The sequence below is a fragment of the Entelurus aequoreus genome, linkage group LG11, assembly GCF_033978785.1.
Source record: "Entelurus aequoreus isolate RoL-2023_Sb linkage group LG11, RoL_Eaeq_v1.1, whole genome shotgun sequence".
In the NCBI taxonomy this organism is placed as follows: domain Eukaryota; kingdom Metazoa; phylum Chordata; class Actinopteri; order Syngnathiformes; family Syngnathidae; genus Entelurus; species Entelurus aequoreus.
Genome location: NC_084741.1, coordinates 30,042,132 through 30,059,790, shown reverse-complemented (window position 1 = coordinate 30,059,790; position 17,659 = coordinate 30,042,132). Strand labels below are relative to the sequence as shown.

Genomic DNA, 17,659 nt, shown 5'->3' with positions numbered 1-17,659 from the left:
CTTGCGACCTGCCGATCTCGGGGCGGACGCTCTAACCACTAGGCCACTGAGATGGAGGAGGCAAATCAAATCTCAACAGCTTTCAGTTAGCTACAGATTTTGAGAGTATAATGCGAATAACTATAACTTTACAACTGTTTGCTGTGAATAGTGTTGAATAATAATTACAAATAACAGCCTACATTAATAATTAGAATAAGAGCCGATATGTAAAGTGTTAAAAAGAGGAGAAGTGTGATTAGGCCTGGCGCTTAGAGCATGGCCTTGTGTGTTTGTTGTGACTAGGTTGGATAACCAGTCGGAGACAGGCAAGGAAAGGATATGCAGCTTTGTTTGTGTGGCGTTTTTCATGCAACAAAGTGAAATGAAAGAAAATAAAAGCAAAATTAAAATGCAGACAATAAAAATAAACACAGTGCGGACGTTAAAAGTTAAAAGATTAAAAGATTTAGCTGAAAGATAAGGAGAAACGTGAATAAAAACATTCTTTTGTTTTGGAGAATATCACGCACAGCGGGAGGTCAGAGTGCAAGCATGACAGCTTGCTCGCGGCTACTGATAGACAAATGATAGTTTAAATTAACTTATAGATAATCTTTAAGTGAATTACAAGGGTACTTAAATACACATGAAGTAGTACGTATAATCTTTGAATTAAGGTTATTGATTAGCATTTAATGGGATAGTTAAGACTGTAATTTTAAAACGTGATATGCAAAATTGAACTAACCAAGAGGATATGAAAACGATGGGTGTACATGTTTTGAGTTCCAAATTCTGGAGGAAAAAAAAAAAAACCTCAACAAAACGTAAAACCATACAGACGGACTTGGGTGGTAGCCACGGTTGTGCTAGGTCAAGCGAGGGTGGAAAGGATATGCAGCACGGGGACTGCCAACTTCTCTGAACAAGACAAGCTCCAAAGTTGTAGCCAGAACATGCTCACAAAAAATACAGGTGTGACAGCAGGACGAACAGCAGGATACAAACAGACCCCTGCTGGACATAAGTGTCAACGGACAATGTTCAACACAATCTTTGAAGCATTCCTTTGTGGTCAACCTGCACACACCTTGTAATGACCTGCTTACGAACTGTGCCCTGACAATTTAATACCGCACAGAAGGAACTTCCTGATGTTGCCTGACAGCACAACATCAGCTGACAACTACTGGGGACGCCTCCCAGGAACGAATGGAGGACGGGGACTGCTCCAACTGTCCTAGCACTGGCTGACGGAGGTGCGTCCGTGTGCCCTGCCACCCAAACCGCCAAAGTGTATGATCACCAATTAGACGACTCATAATAGGAGCCTTTTGACTCTTATATATGGTGGGACTCAAGGTATGGCCGCTCATGTGAACTAACCTTACAACAATTAGAATGGTATAAGATGGACAACTAATGACCCACATTGTTCCCTCTGTCCTGCCTACGAAACCAAAAATGTAGGTCAAATGATAAAACAGGGCGTAGCTGCCGCTGATTGAACCGATACGCTAATACCACATTTTCAATTATTTCGGTTGTCTGTTAAAAACATAGCTATTGGCTGCAATTTGGACATTCCTGCTGTAGGCTACAAAGAGCTAGCAGCTACACAACAGCTGAGCTAAAACAAAATTTAAGCATATCAAATAATTGTAGTTGCTTATTACATACACAAAGTCGCAGAGGGACAGAAGTCTGTAGAAAGTATTCAGTAAAAAACGTGTCCGCATTATTAAACTTTCTACCACAGGAAACATACTGAACAAATACAGCAGTTACTGTCAGACTCTAATCCGGATTACCTTGTCTATCAGAGACATGGTTAAAACCCACATCACTTTACGTTCTAATTAATGTCCCGGGGGACAAGATTACAGAAAAGACAGATCGAGTGACAAAGGGGGGAGGAATTATGATTTATGAAAGGGAAAACATTAAAAGTAGATCAATTTGAGTATGTTGAAATTTAAATCACATTTTCCTCAGAAATGTATTTCAAGGTAATTGTAGTATACCGACCGACCACAGCTAAAGACATTTTTCTTGATTCATTTTCAGACATCCTCAAACAGCATAGTATGAAAGAAGTAACGTCATGGGGGACGTTAATCGGGACTGGTTAAATAAGACGCGTAGAAAGAAACTTAAGGATATTATAAACGGCTTCTACAATGATACAAAGGATAAGCAGCCCTACTAGAACTACAATTGGATGACAAAAATCAAAGAGATCATCTGTAAATACACTAATATAAAACCAGAAAGAAGAGTGCTAAAAGAAAAATACCTTGGATTAATAAAACAATTTGGATTCTAATAAAGACATCGGGACTCAGCTCTCAAAAGAGCAATTAAAACAGGTCTAAATACAGATCGTATGATTTAAAAGTTTGGAGGAACAAAGTTACAATGTTTATGCGGAAGTCTAAGGCTGACTTTCACTTAGAATTAATCAAAGCTGCAAAAGGGAACATTAGAAAGTTATGGAAAACCAGATACAAACTTACGGCAAGAGAGCAAACAAGAAACAACACTATAACATTAAATATCAATGGCGCTACTATCGCAGACAGTCTGGACATAAGTAATAATTTTAATGAACATTTCATCCAGTCTGTACAAACCCTGAATAAAAAGTCCCTCAAAATCAGTGCAAATAATTGTCATTTATTTAGGATGGACTAATTTTAGAATTAACAAATGAAACAAAGTTAAACAAAATCTTCCCTGCATTATCAGACTCACGATCTAGAGATATATATATGGGTTGGACACTATCTTCCTAAAAACATATAAGGATTGTATTATTGCTCGTATAACAACAATTGATAAATAAATCAATAACGGAAAACACTTTCCCTACCACGTCGAGAAACTGCTACAATAATCCAATATATAAAGCAGGAAATAAAGAAGACCAGAACATGTACAGACCAATTAGCCTTCTCCCCGTTATAACAAAAGGAATAGAAAATTTGAAGTTAAAAAGTGGCTTTGGAGCAAACAAGGCTGCTCAGACGGTCACTAAGATGGGCATTATGTTGACACATCAACTTAATGTGTAGTATATTTATCCATGAGAGCATTTTTGTTGTAGGTATGGCTGTTAAAATCTTGGTTGTTGTTACGAATGATGACAGATGTGAACAAGAGCATGTATTGTCTTTGTGTGATGATGTAAATAAGGTGTGGTTGTATTGTATGTTAAGTATGTGTCCATGAAGGGGCATTTGGTGACTTTTCTTAAAATTGATTACATGCTACAGTATGATTATTTTTGATTAATTATTGATTATTATGAATGTATATATTTATTATGATTAATTAGTGTCATAATTCTATTGCTTGATTTGTGGATCCCTTTAATTTAGGTAGCCAGGGACTACAGATGGAAAGTAGCTATTTAGATATAATCTGGTACAGAACATATCTGTTTCTGAACTTAATGTTTCTGTGCATTGTCCCATCATAGATAGACTAAATTAAATACAACTATTTAGTGAATTATTGAGGCCACAATAATTCACTAGGTGTTGTAAAATATCAAAGTACTATTGCAAAAGCGAACAGTGACCTCAAACATGACCTGTCCTCCGCCTCTGTTCTTGCTGCACTTGACTATCAGCTGCCTTTTCTTTTTCTTGGATGTTTCTGAAACTACTAATACTACTACTACTATTACTATTACTACGACTAACACTGTCCCTGTGAGAGGGACAGAGGGGGGAGGTGAGTTTGGATTGGGTCAAGTTTGAGCGTGTTGAGGTTTTATTTAATCGATATGATCAATCCGGTACAAGGATAAAGGAACGTAATGATTTAGATTGACAATTGCAGTGGTTGGTGAAAGCAACCCCAACCTCAAAGGAGGGTGCCAATTCAGTGATTAAATGTTTTGTGAATGATCTAATATCCCGACATAGTTTCCCCAAAAAGATTAGGTCAAACAACGGCACCTATTTTAAGAAAACAGGTTAATCTTCTTCAGTCACAAGATCAGCACTTCTCAGGACCAGCAGCTTCCTAGGAAGGTGGAAAGACCATGACACCAAAATGGTAAGTTTGCAAAATGTAGAATTTGTGTGCCAGTTCCTCTGTGCAGATTTGAGGATGAAAGCAGCCACTCCAGATTCCCTTGCACTCGCTAAGAGGGGCACGGTCAAAGCCAATCCAGGACCAACACCCGATACCTGACTGGAAGAAACCGAGAGGAGAGACAACACCTTGCCAGCGATGACGAGAACAACTAAGGTTGCCAGCCAATGTGTCCACCGGGACTCCAGCAGCTGTGGAAAGAAGTGTCGGGAGTGCCGAAGCAGCGAGGAGGCCTGAAGCAAGCCGAGGGCCTGGACCAAAGCCCCCACAGCTCCAACTCTACCTGAGTTTTCCCCAAAGCGGCCAGCGCGCACATGCCATTGCACAGTCTGCCCAATGGACTGAACCACACCCCAAGAAGAGACAGAGACAGACTGTTTGAGTGGATCTCTTTCTTCACCAAGGCAGCCAAAAGCCCAACGAGGTGTCGGCAGGCCACCAGCCTGAGGCACCACCGAGCCATCTATACGAGCACTAATCGAACATGGACTCATAAGAAATTCAGTTGTGTGTTCAAAATCAAATGATAATTAACAATATTGGTAACTACATTCATTGCAAATGCCGGGAAAAATATTTTTGCAAATGTCTTAAAGTCATAAGTCTATATACATTCATCTATTTATGTTCAATGATGTTCATGATCAAAATATTTTGGTATTACGTTACTAAATCAAAGGGTAGGCCACTAATTGTGTTCTGTGAGATGGTTTTACTGCAGGCTGGTAACAGCGATCGCTCTGAAGGAGGGTCATAGACGGAATTTTTGCCTCGTATAAAAACATTGAGGTTTTTGCCTCTATCTGTGGTAGAGATTTAACTTAGTGGTCTACATCAGAAATTGTTTTGGTCCAGGGTCTTAAGACCCTGGAAGGCGGGTATGTAGTAGAATTTCTGACCTTTGACCTATATTGCATGTCTGTCAAGAATGTACGCTCATTTAATTTCTCTTTTATTCTGTGCCAGAGGGACAAAAGTGAATATTAAGTCGTGCCAACCTGTCTACAGAATGTGTTGACTGTCTAAAGGATTCGAGTTGTTATGGAACAGATAGGGAAAACAAAAAGACATTGACGCACTAGATAAAAAACAATGACGCACAAGAGACATATAAAAAATGGCAGAAGACCGGAACTCGAGAGTGATTTTGGCTTGTGTGTGTCTTGTTTACTCGGGAGTAACATGTGGTCTGTCTGCACGGCCAACTTAATTCAACCTGCTCTTCTGATAATGGGTAAATAAATTTGTTGTACTAAACTACTTTTGTTGCCTGTTTAAGCTTCGGACAATCCACTACACTTGTGAGAATAATTCTAAAGTGGAATTTTAAAGTGGTATCTCTGTTTTCATACGCCCCACTTAGACTAAATTGCTAGCACAAAGTTTGTCCTAATTTTCGTACACCGTCTCGGTTATCACATGACCCATGTGCGCAAACTGTCATATATGTGTGTGTGTGTGTGTTTATATATCAGTTTCCCCGCATATCATTCCAGTGAATTCAGTGCCTAAACCACGGGTTTCCTGGGGGCCACTTATGGCTCACAGCTATTATTTCAATGGTCCGCGGCACATTCTACAAAATATTTTTACTGGAAAAAAAAAAGCGTAAAAAAAGAGCAAACAGGTGTAATATAACAAGAAAAAGTTGAAATGCTATTGTTACAATAATAACACAAAGCGGAAAAGCTGACATTTTCATTAGAAAATCTATATATTGTGGAGGTGCTCAAAAAAATTTATTCATATCCTAATCTCGATTTTTACTTAATGCCGATTCTAAATCGATTCATATTTTTGAGAATCGATTTAAAAAATATATATGTATATACAGTACATGTACATATGTACATATACTGTATATATATATATATATGCATATATATATATATATATATACACACACACACACACACACACACACACACACACACACATACATACATACATACATACATACATACATACATACATACATACATACATACATACATACATACATATATATATATATATATATATATATATATATATATATATATATATATATATATATATATATATATATATAAATAAAACAAATGTACCTCTTTGGCTACAATACCAAGCAATATGTTTGGAAAAGAAAAGTTGAGGCCTTTAATCCCAGGAACACCAAGCCTACCGTCAAGCATGGTGGTGGTAGTATTATGCTCTGGGCCTGTTTTGCTGCCAATGGAACTGGTGCTTCACAGAGAGTGAATGAGACAATGAAAAAGGAGGATTACCTCCAAATTCTTCAGGACAACCTAAAATCATCTTGGGCGCAGTTGGGTGTTCCAACAGGATAATGACCCCAAACACACGTCAAAAGTGGTAAAGGAATGCTAAATCAACCTAGAATTAAGGTTTTAGAATGGCCTTCCCAAAGTCCTGACTTAAACGTGTGGACAATGCTGAAGAAACAAGTCCATGTCAGAAAACCAACAAATTTAGCCGAATTGCACCAATTTTGTCAAGAGGAGTGGTCAAAAATTCAACCAGAAGCTTGTGGATGGCTACCAAAAGTGCCTTATTGCAGTGAAACTTGCCAAGTGACATGTAACCAAAAATTAACATTGCTGTATGTATACTTTTGACTCAGCAGATTTGGTCACATTTTCAGTAGATCCATAATCAATTCATAAAAGAACCAAACTTCATGAATGTTTTTTGTGACCAACAAGTATGTGTTCCAATCACTCTACAACAAAAAAATAAGAGTTGTAGAAAGTATTGGAAACTCAAGACAGCCATGACATATGTTCTTTACAAGTGTATGTAAACGTTTGATCGCGACTGTATATAGATATACATATACAGTACAGTCCAAAAGTTTGGACACACCTTCTCATTCAATGCGTGTTCTTTATTTTCATGACTATTTACATTGTAGATTGTCACTGTAGGCATCAAAACTATGTGGAGTTATGTACTTAACAAAAAAAGGTGAATTAACTGAAAACATGTTTTATATTCTAGTTTCTTCAAAATAACCACCCTTTGCTCTGATTACTACTTTGCACACTCTTGGCCTTCTCGATGAGCTTCAAGAGGTAGTCACCTGAAATGGTTTTCACTTCACAGGTGTCAATAGTTTTGATGCCTTCAGTGACAATCTACAAGGTAATTACTCATGAAAATAAAGAAAAGGCATTGAAATGAGAAGGTGTGTCCAAACTTCTGGCCTGTACTGTATATACAGTATATATAGTTGAAGTTGGTGTTTTCTTTTATTAAATTGATTAATACTCTGTGATTTTTGTAAATACAATTTGCAAAAATACATTTTTAAAAATATGTTTTCTCGGCCAACACTGAGCATATAAGTCGGACGTCAGCAGTTAAGAGCACCTTTGTAACCTGTAACCTGTTTTGAAAAGGTTGCATTGTAATTTATATACGAAACAATTTATTACGAGAATTGTGTTGATTTGAGAATCAATTCTGAATGGAATCATCACCCCAAGAATCGTAATCTAATCGTGAGTTGCCCAACGATTCCCAACTCTATTCTATTTATTTTGAAAATGAAAAATATAAAAATTGCACCCACATACTGTGATTTTTCAGTGCATCCCTCAGTGGAAAAAGTTTGGACACCCCTTTCCTAAACAAAGAATCCCAAATGTTGGTGACTCAGTCTTGTCGTGTTAATTATTTTCACTGCATGAGTCCAACTTTGTTTGTAACGTGTCTTTATTACAAAACATGTCTGTTAGCTTGCTCTCAACTCCACATCCAAAAGTAATTCTCCATCAGCTCCGCTGCCCCTCTAACCAACACAATTACACCACAAGTAATTTTAATTTATCGAGAAAATCCACCTTAAAAACAAATAAAGTTGCAAGTGCCAGCACTTTAATAAAAAGGTGAGAAAAACATCTCAAGGGGCTTTCCCAAATTTGAGTCTGTGTGGCTCTTTCCTCCTCTCCCTTTTCGCTCATAACATCTTAGTCAACAAGTCCTCAATAAAGATGTATGTGATGTAGGGTTGTCCCGATACCAATCATTTGGTAACGGTACCAAAATGTGTATCTATACTTTTCGATACTTTTTCAAATAAAGGGAACTACGAAAAATGTCAAAATTGGCTTTATTTTAACAGAACATCCTACAATACAATAATTATATGTTTCCTATTGCACTCAAATAACAATTTTACGAGGTTAACATATAAGTTAAAGGGCATTTAACACATTAGGCTTTTCTTGTTTTATTCAAAGAAAAATTTACAATTTTCCATATTACATATAGTCTGCCGTAATCAAGTTGATAAGTTGCTACTCTTGGTCTGTGCTTTAAGAAAAATAAAATGATTAGTAAGTAATAAAATCAAAACTATGGATAAATGTACACAGATAAGGCATGAAGCAGGTAAAACACTTTTGTTAAACATAAAACACAAATTGTAGCAATTAAAAATACAGTCATTTCACTTGCATTAGTTCACGCTAGATTGGCGGTCTTAACTCCGCTAATATTTGGCATCAAGCTAAGCAGCTGTGTGCGCGTCTACATATCTACATGTGCACAGCAGGGTGAAAGTGGAGGACGCCCCAGGCAGCACAATAGGGGGGGCCGGCCAGGTAGCAGCGGGAACACAACAGTTCAGATGCAATGTCCCAGAAGCAGCCATCCAAGACAAATTGCTGCACTAGTTACCTCATGAAAGTAGAGTACAGCGTGTGTTTGTGAGAATGTCAACATGTTGGTTAAGTGACATCAGTGAGCGAGTGGACGAGTAAAGAGAGAGAGCAGTAGCACGTGCACTGCGCAGTAGAAGGATGAACGAAAACTAATAATGAAGCAACCAGATTGTCACAAATCGGCGGCCTCATCATTCTGACCCGAAAGCGGAGCTTAATGGACCCATTGCCGGGTAAAGTGAAGCGTGTTACCCCCGATGAAAACATTGACCCTGAAAGGAACGTCTGCCCTGTGCTCCTCGACTACGGTCTGCCCCGGAGCAGAACAGCAGGACAGGTGTAACAACTACATTATTACCTTGCACTCTTTATAACTCCTTGTGCAGATCTGAATGCTTATTATATAAATGTTTACTCAAGTTTGAAGTAAAGGTGGTAATACTAATCGCCACATTTGGCGAGGCGTGTTCTAAAGCAGCACTTGCAGCGTGGCGCCTCACTGTCCCTGCCTCACCATTATCGTTAGTTTTGAAACCCAAATACCTCCATATCGTGCTTAACGCACCCTCTTTGTTAACCTGTAAAATTTTAGTTTTTTGCCATTCTTTCTCTCCAAGATGTTATTGCTTGTATGCACTTTGTGTATGCATTTTGACACACTCAACATCATGCGCCTTGGCTCTGTAGTCACCGCCGCACAGCAGCATTCAGATGAAAGAACGGTACCGGTATTTTTCAAAGGCATTATAGTACCGATTTCAATTCGTTAGTATCGCAGTATTTTATTAGTACCGGTATATCTTACAACCCAGATGTGATGTTAAACGTTCATTTATATATATTTAAAATTGTTTTAGGGCTAAACATTAATCCTCGATCCTATGCAAGAGCAGCAGTTGACAACAGAGAACCAGATGACATGGACACTGCTGCAACAGAGCAACAAGTGGTGAACTTTCTGCAATCATAGGGAATTGATGTCGATATTAACACTATTGATGTGTGCATTTCACTGAATAGAAGAGGCAGCAACACCACGCCTGTCACCATCATTAAGATCGCCAACAGGAAATCCAAAATGGCATTGCTGACACAGGGAAAAAAGCTGAAGGGCACAATGTGTACATGAATGAGACCTCACTAAACGCAATGCTGAAATCGCCAAGAAAGCATGCGACTTGAGGAAAAGGGGGGAAATTCAGGGAACTTGGAGCGCCAACTGCAACATCTACAAAGAGCTGAATGGAGGTCCACAAGCAAGAGTCCTAGTTGTCAAATACATCAATAACAGAACTCCCAGCAACTACAACAACAACAACGATAATGGAGTCTGACGGAAAACAAACATTGACATTCGACTACAAAATTATAACGCTCCAAGGGATTACCGAACAAAAACATATTTAGTCAGGTGTATGTATGTATGTATATTGTATATGTTAAGACATAATATAATATATCTGTATATATATTATTCTGTACACATATTCGTATATATGTTAGATTTTTTATCGCTATATTAGTCTATTTATACCTACATTGTCCTTTCCATCCTTACACTTTCCATCATTGTAACTGAGCTACTGTGTTGAACAATTTCCCTTGTGGATCATTAAAGTTTGTCTAAGTCTAAGTCTAAGTGCACACTCATCTACACTTATAGACATTCATAGAGCAACACAAATTATTGGTGAAAGGGAATGTATGGAACTGAAAACCTTCAGCAGCATAGATTACAATAGGAATTAGATAAGGATATAGATCCAGGTACAAATTGTTTCTTTCACACCAGGAATAATTGTTTTTATTATACAGACGAACAATATAATGGAAACATTAAAATTGATGACAAACTGTCGATTATTCATTTAAACAGGAGAAGTTTGAAAGCAAACTACAACAACGTTAATCATTTTTTGGAACAATTCAACGAACCCTTCAAAGTTATCGCTATCTCAGAAACATGGATAGATGCTAAAAAAAGAATGGATTTTAACCTGGAAGGATATGAACTAAATTATATCAACAGAACCAACACGAACGGAGGGGGAGTAGCTGTGTACATGATGAAGAATCTAAACTACAAAGTGGTAAATAATTATGTCATTAGCTATTGATAATATCTTAGAATGTATAACCATTGAAATATGTCATTAAAAAAGCAAAAACGTACTAAACGGTAGTATATATAGATCACCTAAGTCAAACATTGATACGTTTGAGAACTGTATTAAGGCAACTTTTACTGAAATACGTCAAAAAATAACTTTCTTATGTGGAGACTTCAACATTGACCTCTTGAACCCTTAACAAACAAAAGCCCATAGATTACTTTATTGACACAATGCGTATCCTAAAATCACAAGGCTAAGCAGAATCTCAGGACACAGCGCCACACTTATTGATAATATTTTTACTAATGATTTTGATAATAATACCACAAGTGGCCTGCAAATATCCGCCATCAGGGATCATCTGCCAGTTTTCATAATCTATGACGGAAACTACAAAAAGAGGAACATTGATGACAAAAAGACATTTCGAAGAATATGTACAGAACAAGTATGACAGCTTTCAAAAATGATCTGAGAAATCAAAGTTAGGACAATGTATACAGTGAAAATGATGCAGATGATGCATACCTTTGAGATGCTTTATGACAAACACTGGCCATTGAAACAACTTAGTAAGAATCAAAAGAAAAACAATCAACCATGGATGACAAAAGGACTGAAAAATGCTTGCAACAAAAAGAATACATTATTTAGAACATTTATAACACAAAGATCTACAGAGGCAGAAAACAAGTACAAAACATATAAGAACAACAACTGGCATACTACAAACACGGAGGAAAGTATATTACAGTCCATTATTAGACCGGAACAAAAACAATATGAGAGTAACATGGGGCATCCTAATCAGCATTATTAAAAATGGTGCTAAGAAGGATTATCCTAAATACTTCTAAAATGGAAATGTAAAAAATTACAATATGAACAAAGAAGTTGAAAGCTTCAATAAGTATTTTGTGAACATTGGACCAAATCTGTTCCTCGAAGGAGTGACAAAAGAGGAAATAATCAATATTGTGAAAAAATGTAAATCCAAGACATCAACTCATTGTAACGGCATTGATATGGCAACGATAAAAAAGGTTATTGAAGCGATTTCAGAACCTTTAACATATATTAGCAACCTATTATTTCAAACAGGCAAATTCCCAGATAAAATTAAAGTAGCAAAAGTCGTACCAACTTATAAGGCTGGTGGCAAACACCAGTTTACAAACTACAGACCTGTTTCTCTACTTCCACAATTTTCTAAAATTATTGAAAAACTGTTATACAACAGACTAGACAAATTCATAAATAAAAATGAGGCACTCACAGACAACCAATACGTATACAAAGCCAACATCTCAACATCAATGGCATTAATCGAAATAACGGAAGAGATTACCAATGCAATAGATAGCAAAGAATGTGCTACTGCAGTGTTTATGGATTTAACAAAAGCATTTGACACAATTAATCACAGTATCTTAATAAACAAATTAGAGAGGTATGGAATCAGAGGGTTGGTCTTGAACTGGGTTAGAAGCTACTTAACCAACAGGAAGCAATACGTGAAGATAGGCGTACACATTTCTACAGAGCTAAAGAAATGTTGTGGCGCACCTAAGGGATCAATACTTAGACCAAAATTGTTCAATCTTTATATAAACAACATTTTTAAAGTTACAAAGGACTTGAAGTTAGTATTATTTGCAGATGATACAACTGTGTTTTGTTCAGCAGAGAACACACACAAGTTAATACAAACAATAACAAAATAAATAAACAAATTAAAAATATGGTTTGACAAAAACAGACTATCTTTGAATCTCAGTAAAACTACAATAATGTTATTTGGTAACAGTAGAAGGGAAAGTCAAACACAAATACAAATAGATGGAGGAGACATTGAAAGGGTAAAATAAAACACATTTAAGGGTAAAATAATAGATTATCAAATTAACTGGAAACCTCATGTAAAAAATATACAACATAAAGTAGCAAGAAACACGTCAATAATGAATAAAGCATAACATGTTCTGGACCAAAAATCACTTTATATTCTCTACTGCTCGCTAGTGTTACCACTAGTTATTGTGTAGAAATATGGGGAAACAACTACAAATGCGCGTACAACACTTAAAACCTTTAGCATATCTGTATGTGGAATTAAATTATGGAATGGATTAACCAAATAAATCAAAAAAAGCACCAATATGATCCAGTTAAAGAGACTGTTCAAACCACAAGTGTCACAAAGTACAAAGAAGAACAATTATGACTAACATCTTGAACCTTTTTTTTTTTTGAGATAATGATTATTTTTGTGTTTACTTACTATGGTATATTTATTATTTATTTATTTATTTACTGCCATGTTACAAACAGAGAACAAGGAAATGGGATAAAATTGCTATGATATGAAAAGGGGTAGGATGAAATAAGCTCTGCTTCTTCCTACTCCTTTTCGGACGTGCTGTAATGAAACAACTTGAAATATGTGATGCATTACATTGTATCGTATGTTTGCTTAGACTTCCTTATTCAAATTGGAACTTTACAGTACAGATAAGGACGAAATTCCGTTGCATTAGCTCATGGTAGTGCAGGATAAAAAAGCAATTAGGTTCAGATATAAATACATAGATTACTTAACAGATAAATATATTGCACTTTTGCATATGCGTCCACGTTTATGGATGTATATTATATTGTCTTTATATTCCAGCGAGTTCATCAATTTTGGGGGGGAATTGAGGGGATTATTTGAATGCGTTCAAGAGTCTTACGGCTTGAGGGAAGAAGCTGTTTCAGAACCTGGAGATTCTGCTACGGAGGCTGCGGAACCTCTTTCTAGAGTCCAGCAGTGAAAATCTGCATGTAAATCTATAATAATTCTCTATAAAATGTGTATGTGTTAATATTGTTGTGTGTCTGGAACAGATTCATTGGATTTACATGATGTCCTGTACAAAAAATTGTTTTGGTGTTTGTACGATTCCGTTTTCGTCTGATTTATTGAAACAGGAAACATGTCTGTTGTGTGTTACCTCTGGGTCAACACAACTCAACAGACATTCAATTAGAATGTTCTCTCCTACATTCAATGCTTACCTGAAGAAAAGGTGTGGATATTTAGGGCTATATCTTGCTCCTCTGTGACGGCCACATCTAGAAGGTAAGCTCTGATTGGTCCATCACACGCATCAGCACTAAAATCCAGCACCACCACTCCCAAAACTGTAAGAACGATGCCTATTGGCTGGCTTCCCACATGATCACCGAGGGATAGGCCTTTGAAAAACAAAGCCCAAAATTGATAAGCCTGGGGTTCATCTCTATTCACATGGAAATTAGATTTTCGATCAATTAACTTTCCACTCACCAATTAATGATCCGTTTAAAAACAGCGCCATACCCAGCAAGACACCAACACACAGGGCAAGTATGAACGGCCTCCTGCGGCCCCAGCGCAGTGTACAACTGTCGCTGGCTGAGCCCATCACAGGCGTGAGGAGGAGACCCAGGACAGGACTGAGGAACCATGTCAAACTGTAATAGTGCTTAGGAAGGCCTGAAACAAACACACATACACAATACAGTCGATTCATTTAAAGGGAGAAAGTCAGAGGACAGAAAACAGTTGAATTCGACAAGAGAACCTTGTTTACAACTTCAGTCTCCGAGACAAGGCAATCATATTCAGCAGAACCTTTAGTATTTTAATCAAAGTAAAAAATAAAAAAAAATTAAATTAATCATTTCTTTATGAGGCAATTTTGAACGGTTATCAGCGTATGTCACGTGTTGACATACACTGAATAAGTCACTGGACGCTAGAAGTAAACAGGTATTTTGTGACATTTTACCAACAGGTTTTTTCATGTAAAGCAAATAAAAAAACAAAGTGTAGATAACGGGAACCGATGATGATGGAGTATGAGTCTACATTAAACACACTTTCTTGTGGTATTGGATATGCTTTGGTGTAAATTTTGCCCTAGTCACATTTATAACATGTTTTATCCAACAGTCAGAAAAGAGGGACATCATCATACCGTCACCTTAACTACAAACCCCGTTTCCATATGAGTTGGGAAATTGTGTTAGATGTAAACATAAACGGAATACAATGATTTGCAAATCCTTTTCAACCCATATTCAATTGAATAGACTGCAAAGACAAGATATTTGATGTTCAAACTCATAAACTTTATTTTTTTTTTGCAAATAATTATCAACTTAGAATTTCATGGCTGCAACACGTGCCAAAGTAGTTGGGAAAGGGCATGTTCACCACTGTGTTACATGGCCTTTCCTTTTAACAACACTCAGTAAATGTTTGGGAACTGAGGAGACACATTTTTTAAGCTTCTCAGGTGGAATTCTTTCCCATTCTTGCTTGATGTACAGCTTAAGTTGTTCAACAGTCCAGGGGTCTCCGTTGTGGTATTTTAGGCTTCATAATGCGCCACACATTTTCAATGGGAGACAGGTCTGGACTACAGGCAGGCCAGTCTAGTACCCGCACTCTTTTACTATGAAGCCACGTTGATGTAACACTTGGCTTGGTATTGTCTTGCTGAAATAAGCAGGGGCGTCCATGGTAACGTTGCTTGGATGGCAACATATGTTGCTCCAAAACCTGTATGTACCTTTCAGCATTAATGGCGCCTTCACAGATGTGTAAGTTACCCATGTCTTGGGCACTAATACACCCCCATACCATCACAGATGCTGGCTTTTCAACTTTGCGCCTATAACAATCCGGATGGTTCTTTTACTCTTTGGTCCGGAGGACGCGACGTCCACAGTTTCCAAAAGCAATTTGAAATGTGGACTCGTCAGACCACAGAACACTTTTCCACTTTGTATCAGTCCATCTTAGATGAGCTCAGGCCCAGCGAAGCCGACGACGTTTCTGGGTGTTGTTGATAAACGGTTTTCGCCTTGCGTAGGAGACTTTTAACTTGCACTTACAGATGTAGCGACCAACTGTAGTTACTGACAGTGGGTTTCTGAAGTGTTCCTGAGCCCATGTGGTGATATCCTTTATACACTGATGTCGCTTGTTGATGCAGTACAGCCTGAGGGATCGAAGGTCACAGGCTTTGCTGCTTACGTGCAGTGATTTCTCCAGATTCTCTGAACCCTTTGATGATATTACAGACCGTAGATGGTGAAATCCCTAAATTCCTTGCAATAGCTGGTTGAGAAAGGTTTTTCTTAAACTGTTCAACAATTTGCTCACGCATTTGTTGACAAAGTGGTGACCCTCGCCCCATCCTTGTTTGTGAATGACTGAGCATTTCATGGAATCTACTTTTATACCCAATCGTGGCACCCACCTGTTCCCAATTTGCTTGTTCACCTGTGGGATGTTCCAAATAAGTGTTTGATGAGCATTCCTCAACTTCATCAGTATTTATTGCCATCTTTCCCAACTTCTGTGTCACGTGTTGCTGGCATCAAATTCTAAAGTTAATGATTTGCACAAAAAAAAATGTTTATCAGTTTGAACATCAAATATGTTGTCTTTGTAGCATATTCAACTGAATATGGGTTGACAATGATTTGCAAATCATTGTATTCCGTTTATATTTACATATAACACAATTTCCCAACTCATATGGAAACAGGGTTTGTAATAACATTGAGATTATCTATTAATAGCACAGAAATACTCAATACAATGAGACTTACGTATGCACTGGGCTCACATTGGCAGATCCAAAGTGAGCACATTCCTGCCAGCAAAACAACAAAAACAAGATTTTCAATCCCTTCTAGAGAAAAGTAGCTTTGTTTTCATCCGTATTGGATTCCAAGCAAGTCAGTCGGTTGGTTCTCACGGGAAGAACGCATTACCCATGCTGCCTTCCTCCTCTGAGGTCTTCACTCCTCTCCTAAGTCAACATACCAGCAGTTACACTTTCACAGCATGGTAGATGCCAAACAAAGACACTTCTGAGTTAGCTGTTTTGTTTTGAGCGGGAACTTTTCACATAGGAACCCTTTTGGTGGTTAACAAAATGTGGTATTTTTTATTATGTTTGAGTGGGGCTCTTAAGTCATTCATACAGTGCATGATTTTGCCAACAGAGACATGAACTATTTGCACAAGTCAAGAAATGTGTCCACTTGGAGTTGAGACTCGCAACCAGAAATGTTTACAGGATCATGGGTAAACCGGAATCCATCCCAAAGCGAAAACAACCTTTAGAAAAGGGCATAATAATTGATTACATCAAGGGTTCATCGGGGCTCAACTTGTCCATTGAAGAGGGGCCCGGGGAACACTCAAATATTAACACTGAATTAGTTCTCTTACTCTTGATTTTAATTTTTTTCAATAATTATATCTAACCTACCTACAGTTTAACAGGATTCACCTTGTCAAATGACATGAATACATGTGTTAATCACAAAGATTATTATAAAGGCTTAGGTCAGGCTGATCACAAAAATAAATACTAATCAAATGTAGGCCTGGGCGGATATTCGATAAGTTAATTAACCGACGGTAAATGAAAATCAAAGTCGGTAAGTTTTTCGGCGTCGATAACTCACCATGGACATGCTTCAAAAGCATTCATGCTTTTCGTCGCTTTTAGCAGCTACCCACGTTTGTACCATGTGAAATGAAAAGAAGGGGGTGGATTACCTTGTCCTCATTAAGTGTCTTTGACTATTTGTGCGGTGACGCGGGGCCGCTGGCCCGCTAGCATCACACAGTGCAACTAGTTCGCACGTAGCAGCTAACATGGACCAAATGATCACAAAACCAAATGCCACCGCACCAGTGTGGGAATATTTCAGTTCAAACCTTTGGAACAAGATGAGCCTATC

General features: G+C 37.7%; 1 protein-coding gene across 8 annotated transcripts in view; it reads right to left on the bottom strand.

Moving 5' to 3' along the window:
* LOC133659964 (solute carrier family 45 member 4-like) overlaps positions 1-17,659 on the bottom strand; it is a 65,439-nt gene that overhangs the window by 23,844 nt on the left and 23,936 nt on the right. For 5 of the 8 annotated variants that reach the window (XM_062062914.1, XM_062062913.1, XM_062062912.1 and 2 more), the window contains 2 exons: positions 14,196-14,384; positions 13,925-14,104 (listed from right to left, as the gene is read on the bottom strand). In XM_062062914.1, the coding sequence (XP_061918898.1) occupies positions 13,925-14,104; positions 14,196-14,384 (369 nt within the window). Of the gene's footprint in view, positions 1-13,924; positions 14,105-14,195; positions 14,385-16,513; positions 16,665-17,380; positions 17,527-17,659 lie in introns of those variants that run through there. The other 3 variants (XM_062062915.1, XM_062062919.1, XM_062062918.1) reach the window with 3 other exon arrangements.